The sequence below is a fragment of the Papio anubis genome, chromosome 5 (assembly GCF_008728515.1).
Source record: "Papio anubis isolate 15944 chromosome 5, Panubis1.0, whole genome shotgun sequence".
Lineage (NCBI taxonomy): Eukaryota > Metazoa > Chordata > Mammalia > Primates > Cercopithecidae > Papio > Papio anubis.
Window position 1 is genome coordinate 37263619 of NC_044980.1, and position 16816 is coordinate 37280434.

General features: G+C 46.2%; 1 protein-coding gene across 6 annotated transcripts in view; it reads left to right on the plus strand.

Annotated features, from left to right (window-relative positions):
- EGFLAM (EGF like, fibronectin type III and laminin G domains) overlaps positions 1-16816 on the plus strand; it is a 198078-nt gene that overhangs the window by 170550 nt on the left and 10712 nt on the right. For 3 of the 6 annotated variants that reach the window (XM_031666120.1, XM_031666118.1, XM_031666119.1), the window contains exons 17-19: positions 1078-1258; positions 11081-11159; positions 14083-14226. In XM_031666120.1, the coding sequence (XP_031521980.1) occupies positions 1078-1258; positions 11081-11159; positions 14083-14226 (404 nt within the window). Of the gene's footprint in view, positions 1-1077; positions 1259-7911; positions 8487-11080; positions 11200-14082; positions 14227-16816 lie in introns of those variants that run through there. The other 3 variants (XM_031666121.1, XM_031666122.1, XM_031666123.1) reach the window with 3 other exon arrangements.

Here is a 16816-nt window from a genome sequence, read left to right on the forward strand (position 1 = left end):
CACCAGTAAATCCATGTACAGTGGGGTAAAGAATGTGACCTGTGTTTCACTTTTGTTTCTTATGTGGGGAAGGGAATGTGCAGAGGGAGGGGATTCAGGAACGTCAGGGAAGGAGGATGGCAGAAGTGAGTGGGACAATCGGGGAGGTCCAGCTCATAGAATTTTAGGAGACTTCTTGAGAACATTAGTCGGAAACATACAGGAGTACACTAGGAAGTGTCTCTGGATTCCACAGCCACCGGGAGCCAGGGTGCCCTGTTTGACCTCCGCCTCCGTAATACTGTGTTTTGTACTCTCCCCGCTCTCCTTTATATACCAGTGTCTCCCAACCTGGGCTGCATCTTCTGAGGTGACTCTCAAAAACTTTTTAAAGTTACTGACAACTTGGTCTCACCTTCAGAGATTCTGGTTCAATGGGAATGGGCGGGTCTGGGCATTAGTATTTCTTAAGAGCCCCCCAGGTGGCTCTAATGTGCAACTGGGTTGAAATCCGAACTTTGTAGTTCTTGGGACTTCTTTACAACCTAATCGAGTGGCCAGTCTTCTGGAACCAGAGGAGCGCTTCGCTCCGCAGATTCTCCCAAGTGGATCAACTTCAGATCACTTCAGCTCCTGCATAGATGCCAAGACTATAAAAGTAGAACCTGGGCTGGGCACAGTGGTTCGTGCTTGTAATGCCAGCACTTTGGGAGGCTGAGGCGGGCGGATCACCTGAGGTCAGGAGTTCGAGACCAGCCTGACCAATATGGTGAAACCTCATCTCTACTAAAAACAAAAAAATTAGCCAGGCGTGGTGGCAGGTGCCTCTAATTCCAGCTACTTGGGAGGTTGAGGCAGAAGAATTTCTTGAACCCAGGAGGCAGAAGTTGCAGGGAGCCAAGACTGTGCTACTGCGCTCTAGCCTGGGCAACAGAGCAAGACTCCATCTCAGCAAAAAGAAAAAGTAGAAACTGGACTTCAAAACTTTTTTGTTTAATCTCCGTATGTGTAGCTCAGGTTAATGTGCTAAGGGAAGCTTTAGAAGACTACAAAGATGTTTCCCAATTCCTGAATTTCTTTACGTTTTTCTCTCCCAAGATCATCCTGAACGACCGAACCATCCACGTGAAGCATGACTTCACCTCCGGGGTGAATGTGGAGAATGCGGCCCACCCCTGCGTGAGGGCCCCTTGTGCCCATGGGGGCAGCTGCCGGCCCAGGAAGGAGGGCTATGACTGTGACTGCCCCTTGGGCTTTGAGGGGCTTCACTGCCAGAAAGGTACACTCAGGGGTCTGAGGCACAGCTCCCTGGAGGGAGTGGAGGGAATGGACAGTCCACTGGGGGACTACAACTCTTAATGGGAGAGTTGTAACAGTGGTACAGCCATACTGGTTATTTTGATCAATTATTTCAATACCTTATTGGATGATTATTTATAAGCTACCATAATTCTTTAATAAGAATTAAATGCTGAAATACTTCTGCTAACAGTGGGTAAATAGGTTTCCCACCCTCTGCCCTGGCGCCTTCCTTGAGAATCGCTTCATGGTCTAGTCACCTAAGAGTTAACTCACAACAGAGTAGGGGTTTCCAGAACTTTTGCGCCTGAGCCACTCCTGGAGCCTGTCCTGATAGATGAATGCCTGTGCTCTGTAGACTGAAAAATGTTTTGACCCCTGTCTGTGAGTGCTATATAACAGAAACCTTGCCCAAATATGCAAAAACACAAATTATACATTAGTTGCTCCAAACTAAAGTATGCATAGCCTTCTGTATAGTGCTATTTTCTAAGCTATCAAATTGCTGTACCTCAGTTTTCTCAACTGTAAAATGGGAATAATAATAGCAGTGTTATTGTGTGTCTAACACAGAAGGTTATGGTGTTGACTAAATGAGACAATGTATCCAGAGCATTTAGAAGAGGGCCTGGTAAGTACTCAAGCAACCAACCAATACTGGTCATTATTATTCATGGAGAGAAAAATAAAATCCATTAGCAGGTGCTGTGGGCTACTCAGTTTCCATCTTGCCCTAGACTGAAAGCCAGGGCAGGTCATAGACCATGAGACCCTGCTGGACTTGCTTTTTGTACCTGCTTATGGGAAATGGAGGACATGGCCCTGGTATCTAGAATAGGCTTCCCACATATATCCATCATGTTGGGCCTTCATTTTTCAGTCTCAATGTGGCCTCACCTGCCCAAGAACTTAAAAAAAAAAACAAAAACCTGGAGGAAATAAAGCAATGAGCCTCTGAAGGAACGTGCACTGTCTGTCCTATTTCCAGGTTCTTGATTTTTATCAGAATTAGGGCTTAGAGGAAAACTATAAATTACAGGTAGTTATGTTGGTATATGGAATGGTAGGAGAAGTCATTCTACAGCAGTCTTGGAAAATATGAAAGATGCCAATTTGCCAGTTGGAAGACTTAGTAGTATTTCTTATATTTAAATGAATTTTGAAATCTACATGGCAAATCATGAAATGTATTTTTAACAAGCAAGAGTAATTGATTCATTTGTGAATTACCCTGATTATAATCCTAACAAGCAAATTGCTGTTTAGCTAATAGGTTGTACTTGCAGAGATTTAGCTGAAGAGTGGCTCATTCATTCAGAAAATTGGGTTTGGATTTCACACATCAGTGTTTGAATTTCCTAAGTCTCCAATTTTACCACAGGAGCCTCGAGTTCGTACCTGCCTTATATCTAACATTAATGATCAATATATAAATCCCAGACTTAGATGAACATTTAGCATTGGAAATGAAAGGGAGAAAGAAAGGATAATGTGTGACCTTGTTAGCCCTCATTTCCTGCTGCAGAACATCAGCCATAACAGAGATAAAGTGCTCACATTTATAGCTTTATAACTATAGGTTCAGGTTCAGTGAGAAGCAAATCTTACCAGAAGGTTGGGGTAGATCCCAGTGAGCACCTGGATCTGGCAAAATCTGTGAGAATGGATGATAGCAGAGGGAACTGCAGGACACTCTTTTCCTGCAAAGCAGTCTAGATCCAGGATTGGAATCCAGATGAGCCAGCAGCCACCCTCCATGTTGAATCAGTATCTGATTGTGTTTTGAAATCAAGATACCGCTTCTGGGAAGATGGCATCCTTTGCAAATCCTAAGAAGGTTCATATATCGGAGGTATGGCCCCTATCCCATAATTTCCTCTCCCATCATAATGACTGGAGAGGATTATTGGGGCTCTGCAACAATTTTTCCAGGCTCCAGCAGGTACCAATTGTGGGCAGTTGCCATGCCAACTGCTATAATATTGGGGAAAGCATTTAGTCCCATTGTAAAGATTGGAAAGAAAAGGAAAAGAAATGGGCAATTATGTTGTTCCATAGAGATGCAAGAGAATACATAGAAAGTTTGGGGAAATCCTTGGTTTGAAAGACCAAGAATGGTGAGAAGCCATCTTTGGTTGTCAGAAAGAATCCTGTCTCATTCAGCAAGGTGATTTTTAGCCTCATATATTTCAAAGTTGGAGTTTTTTTCTGCCTCATAATCAAACCATGCTTTAAAAGCAAGACCCTGTTCCCAGTATCCCTACAGAAGTTAAACCAATCCTTTTACATGGAGCAAAATGGTATAGAAATAACCAGCATCAGGCCTCATCCAGTCCACACCAAAGGGCCTTTCTCCATGAGGAATTTCATTTTCTGGATTGTCAGTGAGTCTGGGTCTTTTCAGCTGCATCAGATAGTGTGGCAAGTGAGTTCCACAAGGGCCGTAGTTGGACAATTTGACACTTGTTCCCACCTCTTGGTAACCCAGGAGAGCAGGGGCCAGAAACTCAGACAAATCCTGGAGCAGTTCCAGGCACTTAGGCTACATGGTGGTTTCAGGGCCCCCACTTTTCCCTGTGAGGCTGGAGGCAGGGACAGGAGAGTGCGACCCAGACTGAGGGGTGCACCAAGCTCCCACTAAGCATCTGAGAGGCTCTTGGGATACCACAGGCTTCCTGTAGCAGTGGCCACTGCAGAAACTCAAACCTGTCTGTCCCACCTTCAAGACCCACCAGGACAGGAGAAGCTAGAGGTTCTTCTTACTCCCGGCCATGACTTCAGGTGCCAAGAAAAAACATGAGGTTTGACCTTGGGGGTCCTCTCGCCTTCCAATTGGTGAGTTTGACTTTCAGGCATCTTTCCCACCCTAAACCTCAGCACCCCATGCATTACCCCAATGCCTAGGCCCCCTTTTTTCTCAACAAGGCCTTCCCCATCAAAAATTACTTCCATATTTAGAGATTTCGTTCCTTTTTTCTTTACTTGCATCCAAGTGGACCCATCTTGTGTCCCAGTTCCTCAGAGCTTGTGTATCTAAGTAAGTTACTAAAATGTTCTAGAAGAATTTCACAAAGCACAGGTAAAAAACTAAGTTCTGAGGAATATTAATGGCTGCTTTGTACACACACACACACACACACACACACACGCATTCACGTACACAAAATGGGAGGAGGCTTCTATGGTGAAATACATTTGGATAATCCTGAGTAAACCGACAATTCTCTCTCTTCTGCAGAATTTCTCAGAGCCTTTGCTGTGCTCTGAGTGTCTAAGAGGTGAATGCAGGGCACAGATGTTTTCTCTGGGTTCTCCCAGTCAATAGTGGACAAGTCACCTGGGAAACTAAGCTTTGGCCCTGCCCTTCCTTGTGTTACTAGAAGAGCTTCAATTCACACTGTGTAGGATCCCACAGGCCACTAGATGGCAGTGTTTCTCTATAGCAGGTGGCCCCGCACAAGAAAGCCAACAGCTGTTGAGACAAAGCTAGGCTTAGCACATGTACTCATCAGGGGCGCACAGTCCGTAAGTATCCAATGCTGCCTGATCAATACTGACCTACCACACATGCAACACTTAGGGCATTTATGTTGGGTTTAGTTGGGTAACATCATGTTCCAGGGTCTGATTTGGGTGATTTTTTTGTTTTTGGTCCCAGTGTATATATAAAAAAAAGCTTCTGCAACTATAAGAAAACTCCATATATAAACCACAAATTAATAAAACACATAAATCATGCATACTAAAGGGAATTTCTCTTTAATGTAATTAGTATATTAAATTTTATATCATTTAATGTATTGAAAATTAATATACTAAATTTTATATTTAATATTAATATATTAATATTTGATTTTAAATACTAAATTATATTAACAATATGTTAATATTTAATACTAAACATAAAATGTTAATATATTAATTATTTTAATATATTTAATATGTTAAAAATATATTTAATATATTAAAAATACGTCATTTCAAATTATTTGGAAAAGAGAGGTTATTGTTACACAAGTAATTCAGTTGTTATATAGGAAAAAAATTTCAATTGTGTTTATCTTACAGATGAATTAAAGAGTGAAACATGCAAACATACACATTAAACAAATACCCAGACCGTTTGCTGCAGTCCTTCAGCTAATGACCATGTTGGCTGTTCCCAGTTCCTCATTCTGGTCATTTCCTCCTTTAGTAATTGGAACTTGTAATAGCACAATTCTAAGATGGTTCCCAAGATTCCTGAAACAGGAGCATAGGAGAGCCAGGGTGACACCATTTTAAAAGTCAGCTCCATCTTAAAACTAGCAAGGTACATTCCTTGTCAGTCACACGGTCATATAAGATGTCTATGGCTAAGGAAGCAGCTTAGTAATGCCTGCAAAGACAAACCCTAGGACAACCAAACATTCAGATGCTCTGATATCGCATAACAATATATGCTTTTATGATGATTAGAGTCAGGCCAGGTGCGGTGGCTCATACCTGTAATCCCAGCACTTTGGGAGGCTGAGGCGGGTGGATCACCTGAAGTCAGGAGTTTGGGACCAGCCTGGGCAACATGGTGAAACCCCATCTCTACTAAAAATACAAAAATTAGCCAGGTGTGGTCGTGCATGCCTGTAATCCCAGCTACTCAGGAGGCTGAGGCAAGAGAATCACTTAAACCCGGGAGGCGGAGTTTGCAGTGAGCCGAGATCATGCCACCGCACTCCAGCCTAGGTGACTGGGTGACAGAGCAAGACTCTATCTCAAAAAATAAAAAATATAAGATGATTAGAGTCATGCTTTGATGTACTTATGCACTAAAATGCGAAGGATAACTTCCTTTAGAAAACACTTAAACCAACTGCAAGAGCCAAATTCAGAGGAATTTCTTTTCTGTGGATGGTATATCATTAAACACCCCCAGAATGGGAGATCTGGGGGTGTTTAATGTAGATGTTGGTCTTCAGATAGTTGAAGGGCTGCTAGTGTAGGGAAAGTTTTGTTTGTTTTTACTTTGTGGCTACAGTCAGTGTACTATAATAAAGATCTCTGTGCCTAGTAGAATGGTCCACAAGAGTGCTACCTTGTCTAAGAGTGAGCTGCTCATTGTGGGAAGTGTTTGCTCCTGCGGGATGGACATCTATCAAGGACGCTGCTGAGAGGAGCCCTGGTTGTTGGGGAAGTTAGCCTTCCATGCCCACAGGGCCTTTTCCTTTGCTAAGGTCCTGTGAATGTGGGAAAGAAACATTAGTCCCTTCAACCTTTTTTTTTTTTTTTTTTTTTTTGAGATGGAGTCTAACTCTGTCACCCCAGGCTGGAGTGCAGTGGTGTGATCTCGGCTCACTGCAGCCTCTGCCTCCCAGGTTCAAACGATTCTCCTGCCTCAGCCTCACGAGTAGCTGAGATTATAGGCATGCCCTGCCACACCGGGCTAATTTTTGTATTTTTAGTAGAGACAGGGTTTCACCATGTTGGCCAGGCTGGTCTCGAACTCCTGACCTCAGGTGATCCACCCGCCTGGGCCTCCCAAAGTGCTGGGATTACAGGCATGAGCCACCACACCTGACCAACTCTTTATAGTCTATTGGGAATTCCAAGTTCCTCAAACGGAAAATTTGCTTTGCCTGGACTGCAGGGCTTCTGGCTTAGAGGCTGCTGTCCACTGGGGTGTTTGTGTGTGTGTGTGTGTGTCACCAGATGGCACAGGCTTTTAGGTATAAATGTAAGAAAATGAAAAAAACACATTTCGACTAATCAGTAAGACCATTGCCACAGAAAAAAGGCAATGTAGAAAAAATTAGGTATACTGGAAATGGTAGAGAGAAGTGGGGAATAGGAAGAGATTTGTTAAAGGATACAAAGTTACAGGGAGATAGGAGAAATAAGTTCTGGTGTTCCGAAGCACTATAGGATGACTATAGTTGACAATAATAAATAGTTTCAAATAACTAGCAGGAGGACATTGAGTGTTCCCAGCACAAAGAAATGATACATTTTGAGATGGGATGGATACACTAATTACCCTGATGTGATCTTATATATGTATCAAAACATCACTATGTACCCCATACATATGTACAATTATTGTCAATTAAATTTTTTTCAATAAAAGCAAAAAAATTAGGTACAGGGTTAGGTTAAAATATAATCATGTTGGCCAGGTGCAGTGGCTCAAACCTGTAATCCCGGCACTTTGGGAGGCCCAGGCAGGTGGATCACGTGAGGTCAGGAGGTCGAGACTAGCCTGGCTAACATGGCGAAACCCCAATTCTACTAAAAATACAAAAATTAGCTGGGCATGATGGCACATGCCTATAGTCCCAGCTACTCAGAAGGCTGAGGCAGGAGAATGGCTAGAACCCTGGAGGCAGAGGTTGCAGTGAGCCGAGATCATGCCACTGCACTCCAGCCTGGGCAACAGAGCAAGACTCTGTCTCAAAATAATAATAATAATAATAATAATAACAACAACAACAACAACAGTTATGTTTACAACATTTAAACCAACTACAAAGAGCCAGAAAGGGCTCAATGGTCACTTCAAGCTGTGATGATTTTGGATGTGATTATTTGCTCCTGTATATACTCACTTAAGTGAAGCATAGTTTGACCATTTTTTATTCTGCGGTGTTTCTCGAGGGTGCCTCTGCCTTTGTTAATCACAAAATAACCAGGGGTCTGGAATCTTGCAAGTGGAGACGGGGTGGGAATGAGGGCGATATTTTCCACTAGGCAGAGAGAAGAGGCAGCTAGCTGGCTTATCATTCCTTTTTCACACGCAGCCTAGAGCCAAGAAAAGTCACAATCATTGACAAGCTAAGTAACTCTTGAGCAAGGAGCTGTGTCTCTAGATTTAAAAGAAATGCAGATTGTCGGTTGAAGGTGAGGGAGCCTCAGAAGTGTCAGACAGCTGATTTCAAACATCTTCTTGGTCCACCACCACCCCCACCTTCATTAAGCCGAGCTGAGGCGGGGAGGCGGGTGGCAGGGTGCCAATCATGCCGAGGAGAGATTTCCAGTGGTTCCCCGCGGGGCTCATATTCACATTCCCTAAGAGGACGTTCTGGACCCTTGGGCAGAGCTTTGTGAGAGAAACAAGGCTGGCTTCAAGTGATCTGCAACCAGAGTAATTGGGATTTGACAAGGACTGTGAAAGGCTGATTCTCCCTGTTCTCTTTCATGCTGGCACCGGTCAGAGTGTGGGAACTACTGCCTCAATAGTAAGTACAGTAAGTCCTATGAGAGACGGCGAGAGTGCTCTGGGCTGGGGCCAGGGCCTGCCAGGGCAAGCCAACCGCATGCAGGGGGACCCGGGGTGAGTGGTGTGGGAGCTGGGACATGCCTACGCATGGTGGGAAGCCTTCCCACCGGCCGGCCAGAGGACATTCTCTCCTGAGCTGGGGGCTGAGCCGGCAGCTGCTGGGGGCGCCCACAGACCCCCTCGGAAGCTCGTGTGCAGAGCTGATGTGTGGCAGGCACGTCCTGACCCTTGCAAGGAGTTCAGGGGAAAGAAGGCTGTTGGCCACAGGCCCACCGCCACGGCCAACAACAGCAGGGACTGGCCCTGGCTGTACCTCTCCCCTCTGGGGGTGAGCCCAACCCACCAGGGACTCCTTGGTTCCGTTTAGCTCCGGGAAGGCCTCCCCCGCCGCTCAGCTTGCATCTTCTCTCCTTCTCCCTTCCCAGCCATGGTGTCCTGAATGAGGGGCCCGCTGCCCCAGCTGAGAACTTCCTTCCACCTCCTCCATGTTTGCACTCCTACCTGCTGCCCAGTCCTCCTCCTCCCTGACATGTCTGTCTATTCCTCTGGGTCCATTCCCTCCCCTCCTTTTCCGGCGCTGCCTTCTTTCCTTTTCTGTTTCCCGTCCTTCCTTGCCCGGGAAGGTGGCTGCCTTCTCTCCCAGTTGTCTTCCTCGGCAGTTTCTTCCCTCCTCTTCTTGCTGCAGTGTCCCTTCTTTCTCATTCATCCCACCTGTTTTCCTACTCGGCTCCTTTCCCATCCTCTTGCCATTTTGCCTCCCACTCTCTTTTCCTCCCTGTTTTCCTTCCTTGTCTCCTCTTCCTCCTACCTCCCTTAGTCAGAAGGGAGTGGCTGGGGGTGCAGCCCTGAACTGTAAGTGACAAGAGCCCTTCACCTCTGGCCCTGCTAAGTCCTTGCAGCCTCAGGCCTTTGTCCAGGGCTGTGCTGCTTCCGAGAACCACAGAGCAATTTCTTCGGTAGTTACCTCCAAAATTTTCTTTTAAATTTTATTTTTCATCCTTTGCTTTTCTTGTTTTCTTTCCTCTCTTCTTTTCTTTTTTAGTTTTTATGAAAGGCTCTGGGAAGCTGCCAACATAGAGACTTCTACTGGGGGGCCCATTGTCATCGGCTTTGCTGCTTTTGCTCTTTTTTTATGTTTGAAGGTTAATCTGTACGATTGTTCATAATATCAAATAATTCTACGTTTCCTCTCTGGGGTGGAGAGTCCTTCGTTCAGTGTCTTCTTTGCACCAACCATGTATTTTCGTGAAACTATAACGTGTTTTATAAACCTTCTTATTCGCCCTCATTTTGTACTTTTCTTTGAATTTGAGATTTATTCTACCTTAATTTCCTTAAACCACCATTTCTGTATCTTTCCAAAGAGGAAAGAGATATTGCTGTTATTTCTCTAGCAGAAATCCCCTAGCCTCATCCCCCGTTCGTGACACCACACACAGCTACTTAAACTCTTCTTTTGCTAACTATGTGTAAAAGGGTAATTCCTCAGGAAAACAAAGTAATGAGAGTTTGGGAGGAAGAAAATGTATTTCTAAAATATTGGAAAGCTGAGAGGGGTCTGGAAGCCAGAATTAAGAAGAGCCGGTCAGGTTCAAGGCCTAGTGCTCTCTTAACTACATGATCTCAGGCAAATCCTCCATGCTTTCTACTCCTCACTTTCTCTTCCGTAAAGTGAGAATAACCAACCCTTCCCTTCCCCCATACTAACTGCTACTTCATGAGATTGTAGTGAAGATCTTGTGAAATAGACCAGGCACAGTGGCCATGCCTGTAATCCCAGCACTTTAGGAGGCCAAGGCAGGTGGATCACCTAAGGTCAGGAGTTTGAGACCAGCCTGGCCAACATGGTGAAACCCCGTCTCTACCAAAAGTACAAAAATTAGCCGGGCTTGGTGGTGGGTGCCTGTAATCCCAGCTACTTGAGAGGCTGAGGCAGGAGGATTGCTTGAACTCAGGAGGTGGAAGTTGCAGTGAGCCAAGATCGTGCCATTGCACTCCAGCCTGGGCAACAAGAGCGAAACTCCTTTTCAAAACAAAAGATCTTGTGAAATACACTGGAAAGTGATCGGAAATGCAGGAGTCCAAGCCTCATTCATAGTGCTTTAGAGTCTCTCGAAGTCCTCGCTTAAAGGGTTCTGCAGCAAATTAACTTTCAAGAATCCTAGGGGGCCTTACTTAGGGATTTGTTTTCTCTGCCTCCCTAGGAGAACATCTGGGGTTATCCCCAGCTGCTCCCCACATGGCCCAAGACCTGCTCTTTGGCTTCCAAGAATAATTGGGAACAGTTCAAGTTTCAGCACATCGTGAGGCCTTCTCAGCAGCGTTGAGGCCAGTGGCAGGGACAAGACTTCCCCAGGAGGGAAAAGTGGGGGAGAAGCCAACCCCAGGCCATGGGGCCGGGCAACTGTGAATATGCGTGCGGCCAAAGGGAAGGGGTTGATGAATTGTTAAACATCCTATTTCCAGGAGCTGGGTGTTTTCCTGCTGTATGTGTGAGTGCAGGAGCCAAGAGAACCACATACTATGTAACCTCCTTTTTCTGTTCTGTCACAGCGATCGTAGAAGCCATTGAGATCCCGCAGTTTATTGGCCGCAGTTACCTGACGTATGACAACCCAGATATCTTGAAGAGGTAATAAGCTTCAACAGGCACCTTCCTCAGCTTTCTGGGGGTAAATTTTTCTCTATATCTTTCTCAGAGCTTTTTCTTATATTTCATGCCAGAAGATAATTCTCAAAGAAGACCATTCGGCCATGGCCTCAGGGGAAAAACACACACAACATGAAATAAACATAGAAACTAGAGCAAAATAAAACAAAAAACAAACTAAACTTGAGAAACTGGCCTTTCAAATAACCCTGTTACAAACAATCTAGTATTTTTCTGGTCAAAGGGCCTGGAGAGAGCAACTTGACTGGTCCCAGAGTTTCCAGTATTCAGGCTTTGAGAAGCAGTGATGTTCCCGAAGCCTCAGTGATGACTATGATTCTCTGAGCAGGGCAGTTCCATGCTGTGCCGTGCCGGACTGTGCAGCTCTGACCTGGGCCAGCAGCGGAAGGACAGACAGATCCAAGCCCGTTCCCTGCTGGGTCCGTACCTACCCTGCATCTTCATCAGCAAAGGTCTCTTGTCCCCTTCAGGCTCTGGCCAGTTCAGTGAGAGGCTTCTCAGCACTCTTCATGTGGATGCAGGGAAATGCCCAAGTCACAGCCATGGCGTCTCACCCTTGGTGGCAGAAGTCCCAGCCCTGGCCTGGAGTTGCTCTTGGTTTGGAATAGCCTTTAACGTGGCAAAATCCTCAACTCACTCAAGCTTGTCTTTGGCACTTTCAGTTTGCCCCTTATCTCTTTCTTTCCCTTCCCCCAGTTCTTTGTGGCTTCTAGTGTGCTATTCCCCTTTCTGCTCTCCACACAATCATTCTGGGATTTCCCTGCCTCTTCAGATTGACTGCATCTTAACACACAAGGGCAAATCTTTAAACAAAAGGCATCCAGTTCTTAGGGTGGAGTTTGGTGACTTGTCAGGGAACAGAAGTGGTTGGGAGGAATTCTCCTAGGGCACTGGATGTCCCTGGTAACTCCCAGCACACCCCAGGCAGACACTGCTTCACTTCTCTAATCCCAGGTTGTATTTATCTATGTTGTCTTGGCATGGGGACTTAGGTAAAATGGATTCCCAGCCAAGAGAGACCGTCCTCCTTCTTCAGCCCTTTCTCTCCAAAAATGGAAGGTCATTCAGCCTAGAAAGCAGTGACAGGGTGAAAAGGGCCCAAGCGTTCAGTCTCTGGGGGTTAGTGAGAGACTACCAGGTGGTTTGGGGGAGTAGAGGGGATTGATGAGAGCAGGAGACATGAGGCCCAAGACCACAGCTACCTTGAGTGCCATAGTGTGTGTGTATGTGTGTGTACACATGCGTGTGTGTGTGTGTATGTGTGTATATGACAGTACAAATGCATGTATGTGAGGCTGCAGGTAAAAGTCAAGTTCAGGATCTATTCCAGTCAGATACCTTTGGTGCAAAGTAACAGAAAGTTCAGCTTAAAATGTCTTCCGCATGAAGGATATTTACTATTTCATATCACAAGGTGTCCAGACTTACACTGGATCTTGGGTTGATCAATTAAGAGAAGCAGCTGTACCCTCAAAGATTCCAATCTCATCCCTATTTCTTGCTTGTTGTCCTCAGCATCTTCTCCCGAGGCCACTCCCCAGCTGCCTATAAGCTGCACATAAGATGACTCTGACTATATCCAGTGGAAGTTAAAAAGACTTTTTTTCTCATGTGACTCTTTCTAAAAGAGAAGGAATTCTTCCCAGAATTGTATCTCACTGGACAAAAGGGATACGATTGTGTCTCTTCTGTGCTGCCACATGCCTGCCCCTAAATCAATCACTGGCAAGAGAAATGGGAACCTCTTGACTGCCTTGTAACCAATCAATACACGCAAGGCAAATGGGAGAGGGAAGGAACCTGAGCGAAAGTCTGGGCTAAGCAGGTCTCTAGGGAACGGGTCAGTGCTGCATTGTGCTGCACCTGGCCTGGGGGACCTTGCTCCTCCCTCGCCGTGCTGAGGCCCTGCATGGGGAATGCAAACTTGGTCTCTTCCTGACGAGCTCAGGCTCTGGGAAGCCTAGACAATAGTCCCCTCCACTGTTCACGATTGAGGACACTCTGCAGACACAGACCCAGGTGTGTGGGACAGACAGAGGGATGGCTCAAGTGACTAGAGAATGGACAAAGGAACTTTCCAATAACATTATGCTAGTAGCAATATTAAATTATGTTTCCTCCTATCTCACCCTTGATTCAAGGACCTCAGCCTTCCTCTTTTCCCTGTGCAAGATGAAACACTGATCACGCTAATAAGAATGAATTTCTGAACCAGTCTATTCTTAAGCATTGCTAAGAGCACATCAGCCTGTGAACCCATTCCCAGCCATGGATGTAGAGCATGGAGCCGGCCTAGCCTGAGCACCCCTCCTTTCCTTGAAGCTTCCTGTTCTTCTCCACCCTGGATCTGCCTCAACACCACTCCAGACCATTCACTATCAGGCCATGTTCCTTGTCTGAGACGCCATCATTTGGGTATTTTCCCTGTCTAGACCTTGTCCCCAAGGACAGTCACTCACCGGCCAGAGCTGGCCATCCACAGCCGTGCTCCTAGCCTAGAGTGGCTGCCAACTTAAGCCTCTTGGTAATTAGGAAACACACTTTCTGTTGGGGAATGGGGCCCTTGAGTAGCAAAACAGGAAAGAGAAAAGAATGAGGTGTGTACGGGGTGCAGCCTAAGCTGTGACGTTGGCCATAGTCTTGCTAATCTGTCACTCAGCAAATGCTCCGTGGTGGGGTTCACAGTGCTTGGGGAGGGAGACTGCTGCTGAGTGAGCAGTCTAGACCTTTAGATCCGTGGTGCGACTCAGGGTGATGAAGTAAGCGTCAGAAAGTGCCAGATTATCCTACATCTGGTTCCTCAGGGCTGGCAGGCAAAACTGGAATTACTCGGAAACAGATGTTGGTGGTTGATTTGGTGGACTTGTTTGTGTATTTCCTCCAGGGTGTCAGGATCAAGATCAAATGTGTTCATGAGGTTTAAGACAACTGCCAAGGATGGCCTTTTGCTGTGGAGAGGAGACAGCCCCATGAGGCCCAATAGCGACTTCATTTCCTTGGGCCTTCGGGATGGAGCCCTCGTGTTCAGGTAACCCACTCTCCAGCTGCCTTCAGCAGCACCTTGTGATTTTCTCAGACATTGCAGCTCATGCCAAGCAGAGTGATTCAGAAGGGAGCCAGAACACAGTCTGCTGGAACTGGCTGAAGCCTGAAGCTTCAAGGCTTATTGGAAGCTCCTGGTCTTTCTTTCCAACATTCATCTTATACAGCAGCAGTCAGCAAACTATAGCCTGGAGGCCAAATCTGACCCACCACTCTTTTTTGTAAATAAAGTCTTGCTGGGGCCGGGTGCAGTGGCTTACGCCTGTAATCCCAGCACTTTGGGAGGCCAAGGCGGGCAGATCACTTGAGGTCAGAAGTTTGAAACCAGCCTGAGCAACATGGAGAAACCCTGTCTCTACTAAAAAATACAAAAATTAGCCAGGCGTAGTGGCAGGTGCCTGTAATCCCAGCTACTAGGGAGGCTGAGGCAGGAAAATGGCTTGAACCCAGGAGACAGGTGTTGCAGTGAGCCGAGATTGTGCCTCTGCACTCCAGCCTGGGTGACAGAGCAAGACTCCATCTCAAAAAAACCAAAAAACAAAAACCAAAAACCAAGAGTACCCCAGTATTCCAACAGGAGTTTTTTTGTTTTTTTTGTTTTTTGTTTTTTGTTTTTTGTTTTTGAGACAGAGTCTTGCTCCTTTCCCCCAGGCCGGAGTGCAGTGGCACAATCTCAGCTCACTGCAACCTCTGCCTCCTGGGTTCAAGTGATTCTCTTATAGCACATGCCACCATGCCCGGCTGATTTTTGTATTTTTTGTACAGATGGGGTTTCACCATGTTGGCCAGGCTGGTCTCAAACCCTGACCTCAGGTGATCTACTCGCCTCAGCCTCCCAAAGTGCTGGGATTACAGGCATCAGCCACTGTGCCTGGCTTGTACTCTTTCATTTATATATCGTCTATGGCCGTGTTCATGCTACAGTGGCACACTTGAGTAGCTTCAATAGGAACTGCATGGCAGAGCCTTAGGAATTGACCATCTACCCCTGTGAGGAACAATTCTGTGCCCTTGGTCGAGTGTGTTACCGCTGCATGCTCCCTACTCATCAATTAGGAAGGAGCAGAAAGAGGACTTGGATACTGCCAAGCACGAAGGCCAAGCATGGAAGCGAGTACTCAGCCTAAGACTCAGCAGCTCAGGAAGGTCTAAAACCCTAAGCTCCAGGAGCCCTGACTTTAAATTCTGACTCGGCTCCCTGTTAGCTGTGTAGCTGTGGGAAGGAGAATCCCCGCTTTCAAGTCTCCTGCTGCCGGAGGAACAAAGCACAGATTCGTGTCTCAGTGGATCCAGCCAACATGAGAGTTTTGTAAATGCTTCTTGGGTGTTACCGATAAGGCGGTGCCAGAAGTTCTTCCCTCTTTTAAGTGAATTTAGACAGTTTTCAAATGTGTCAAATACATAGCTATGAAGTAGTTAAAGAATTACCTGAATGATTTCTCCCTACCCTTCTTACCAGATTGGGTGAAAGCTGAGCTTCCAAGGGGCAGGGTCTGTCTCCTGTAACATGAAAACACTTCTCTAGAGATTGTCATGGCATATCCTCACACGAGGTTAGAAATCGCTCCTCTAGACAGTGGCTTTCCAAGTGTGGTCTCCAGACCAGCAGCCTCAGCATCACCTGGGAACTTGTTAGAAATCCACATTCTCAGGCTTCACCCTGATCTACTGAACCAGAAACATTCTAGGGGTGGGGTCCAGCAATCTGTGTGGTAACCGTTTCCCCAGACAATTCTGATACCCTCAAAGCTTTGAGCTCCATGGGGGAGGCATTTCTCAGGCTTGTACTTCTTAGTTCACCCTCTGATGACTAGCTCGAGTGGCCGCTAAATGATATGAAAGTAATTGAATTGAAATAGACAAAGGAAGGCTCACTAAACAAGGGAGAAGTTGAAGACTTAATTCTGGGGCTTCTGTTGGTCGTGTGCTAAGATTACTGACAGCCCAAGCAGGATAACAAAAATCTTTCCATTTGAATAAAAGGCATTTTGAGAGGAAATGTCACTTGTCCAGTGTCATGCTATTCCCTAAATAGGAGAGCATGCTAAGTGACTCAGTCCTATGATTGTTGGGGACTTTGGAGAGTCGTGTGTAGTTGAGGCTGGAAGCTGGCAGGTGAGAGACAGCTTCTTACCATCTCCGCCTTCCTGTCCTCCATAGCCTCCCACCCATTGCCGGCCCAGAGGTTGAACACAGAGTTCTTCACACCCTATTTCAGACTGGCTGCCTTGAAGCCATTTTCTTGTGGTTTTCCTGTGGTTAACCTCATCAAGGCCTCAAGTACTTGATTGTGCCCAGAAAAGAGAACTGAAACAGTAGCTCAGCTGTGGGTGGGATGGTCCCACTTCCCCCTAAACTGCCTGCTGAACCTATTCACCACCCACTCTACCCCCGCAGGGAAACAGCTCCCACCAGTTCCCACGCCAAGCCCTGGAGAGCCCCGTCCCCTCTCCCACCTGCTTAGCATCCTTCAAACAGCTCTGCTGTATCCTGGACATATTTCTTGTTACCATTTCTTTCTCAGGATTCTGAAAATTGGCCCTCTGTTTTTCTTCTAATCCTGGAGTTCTGATTGT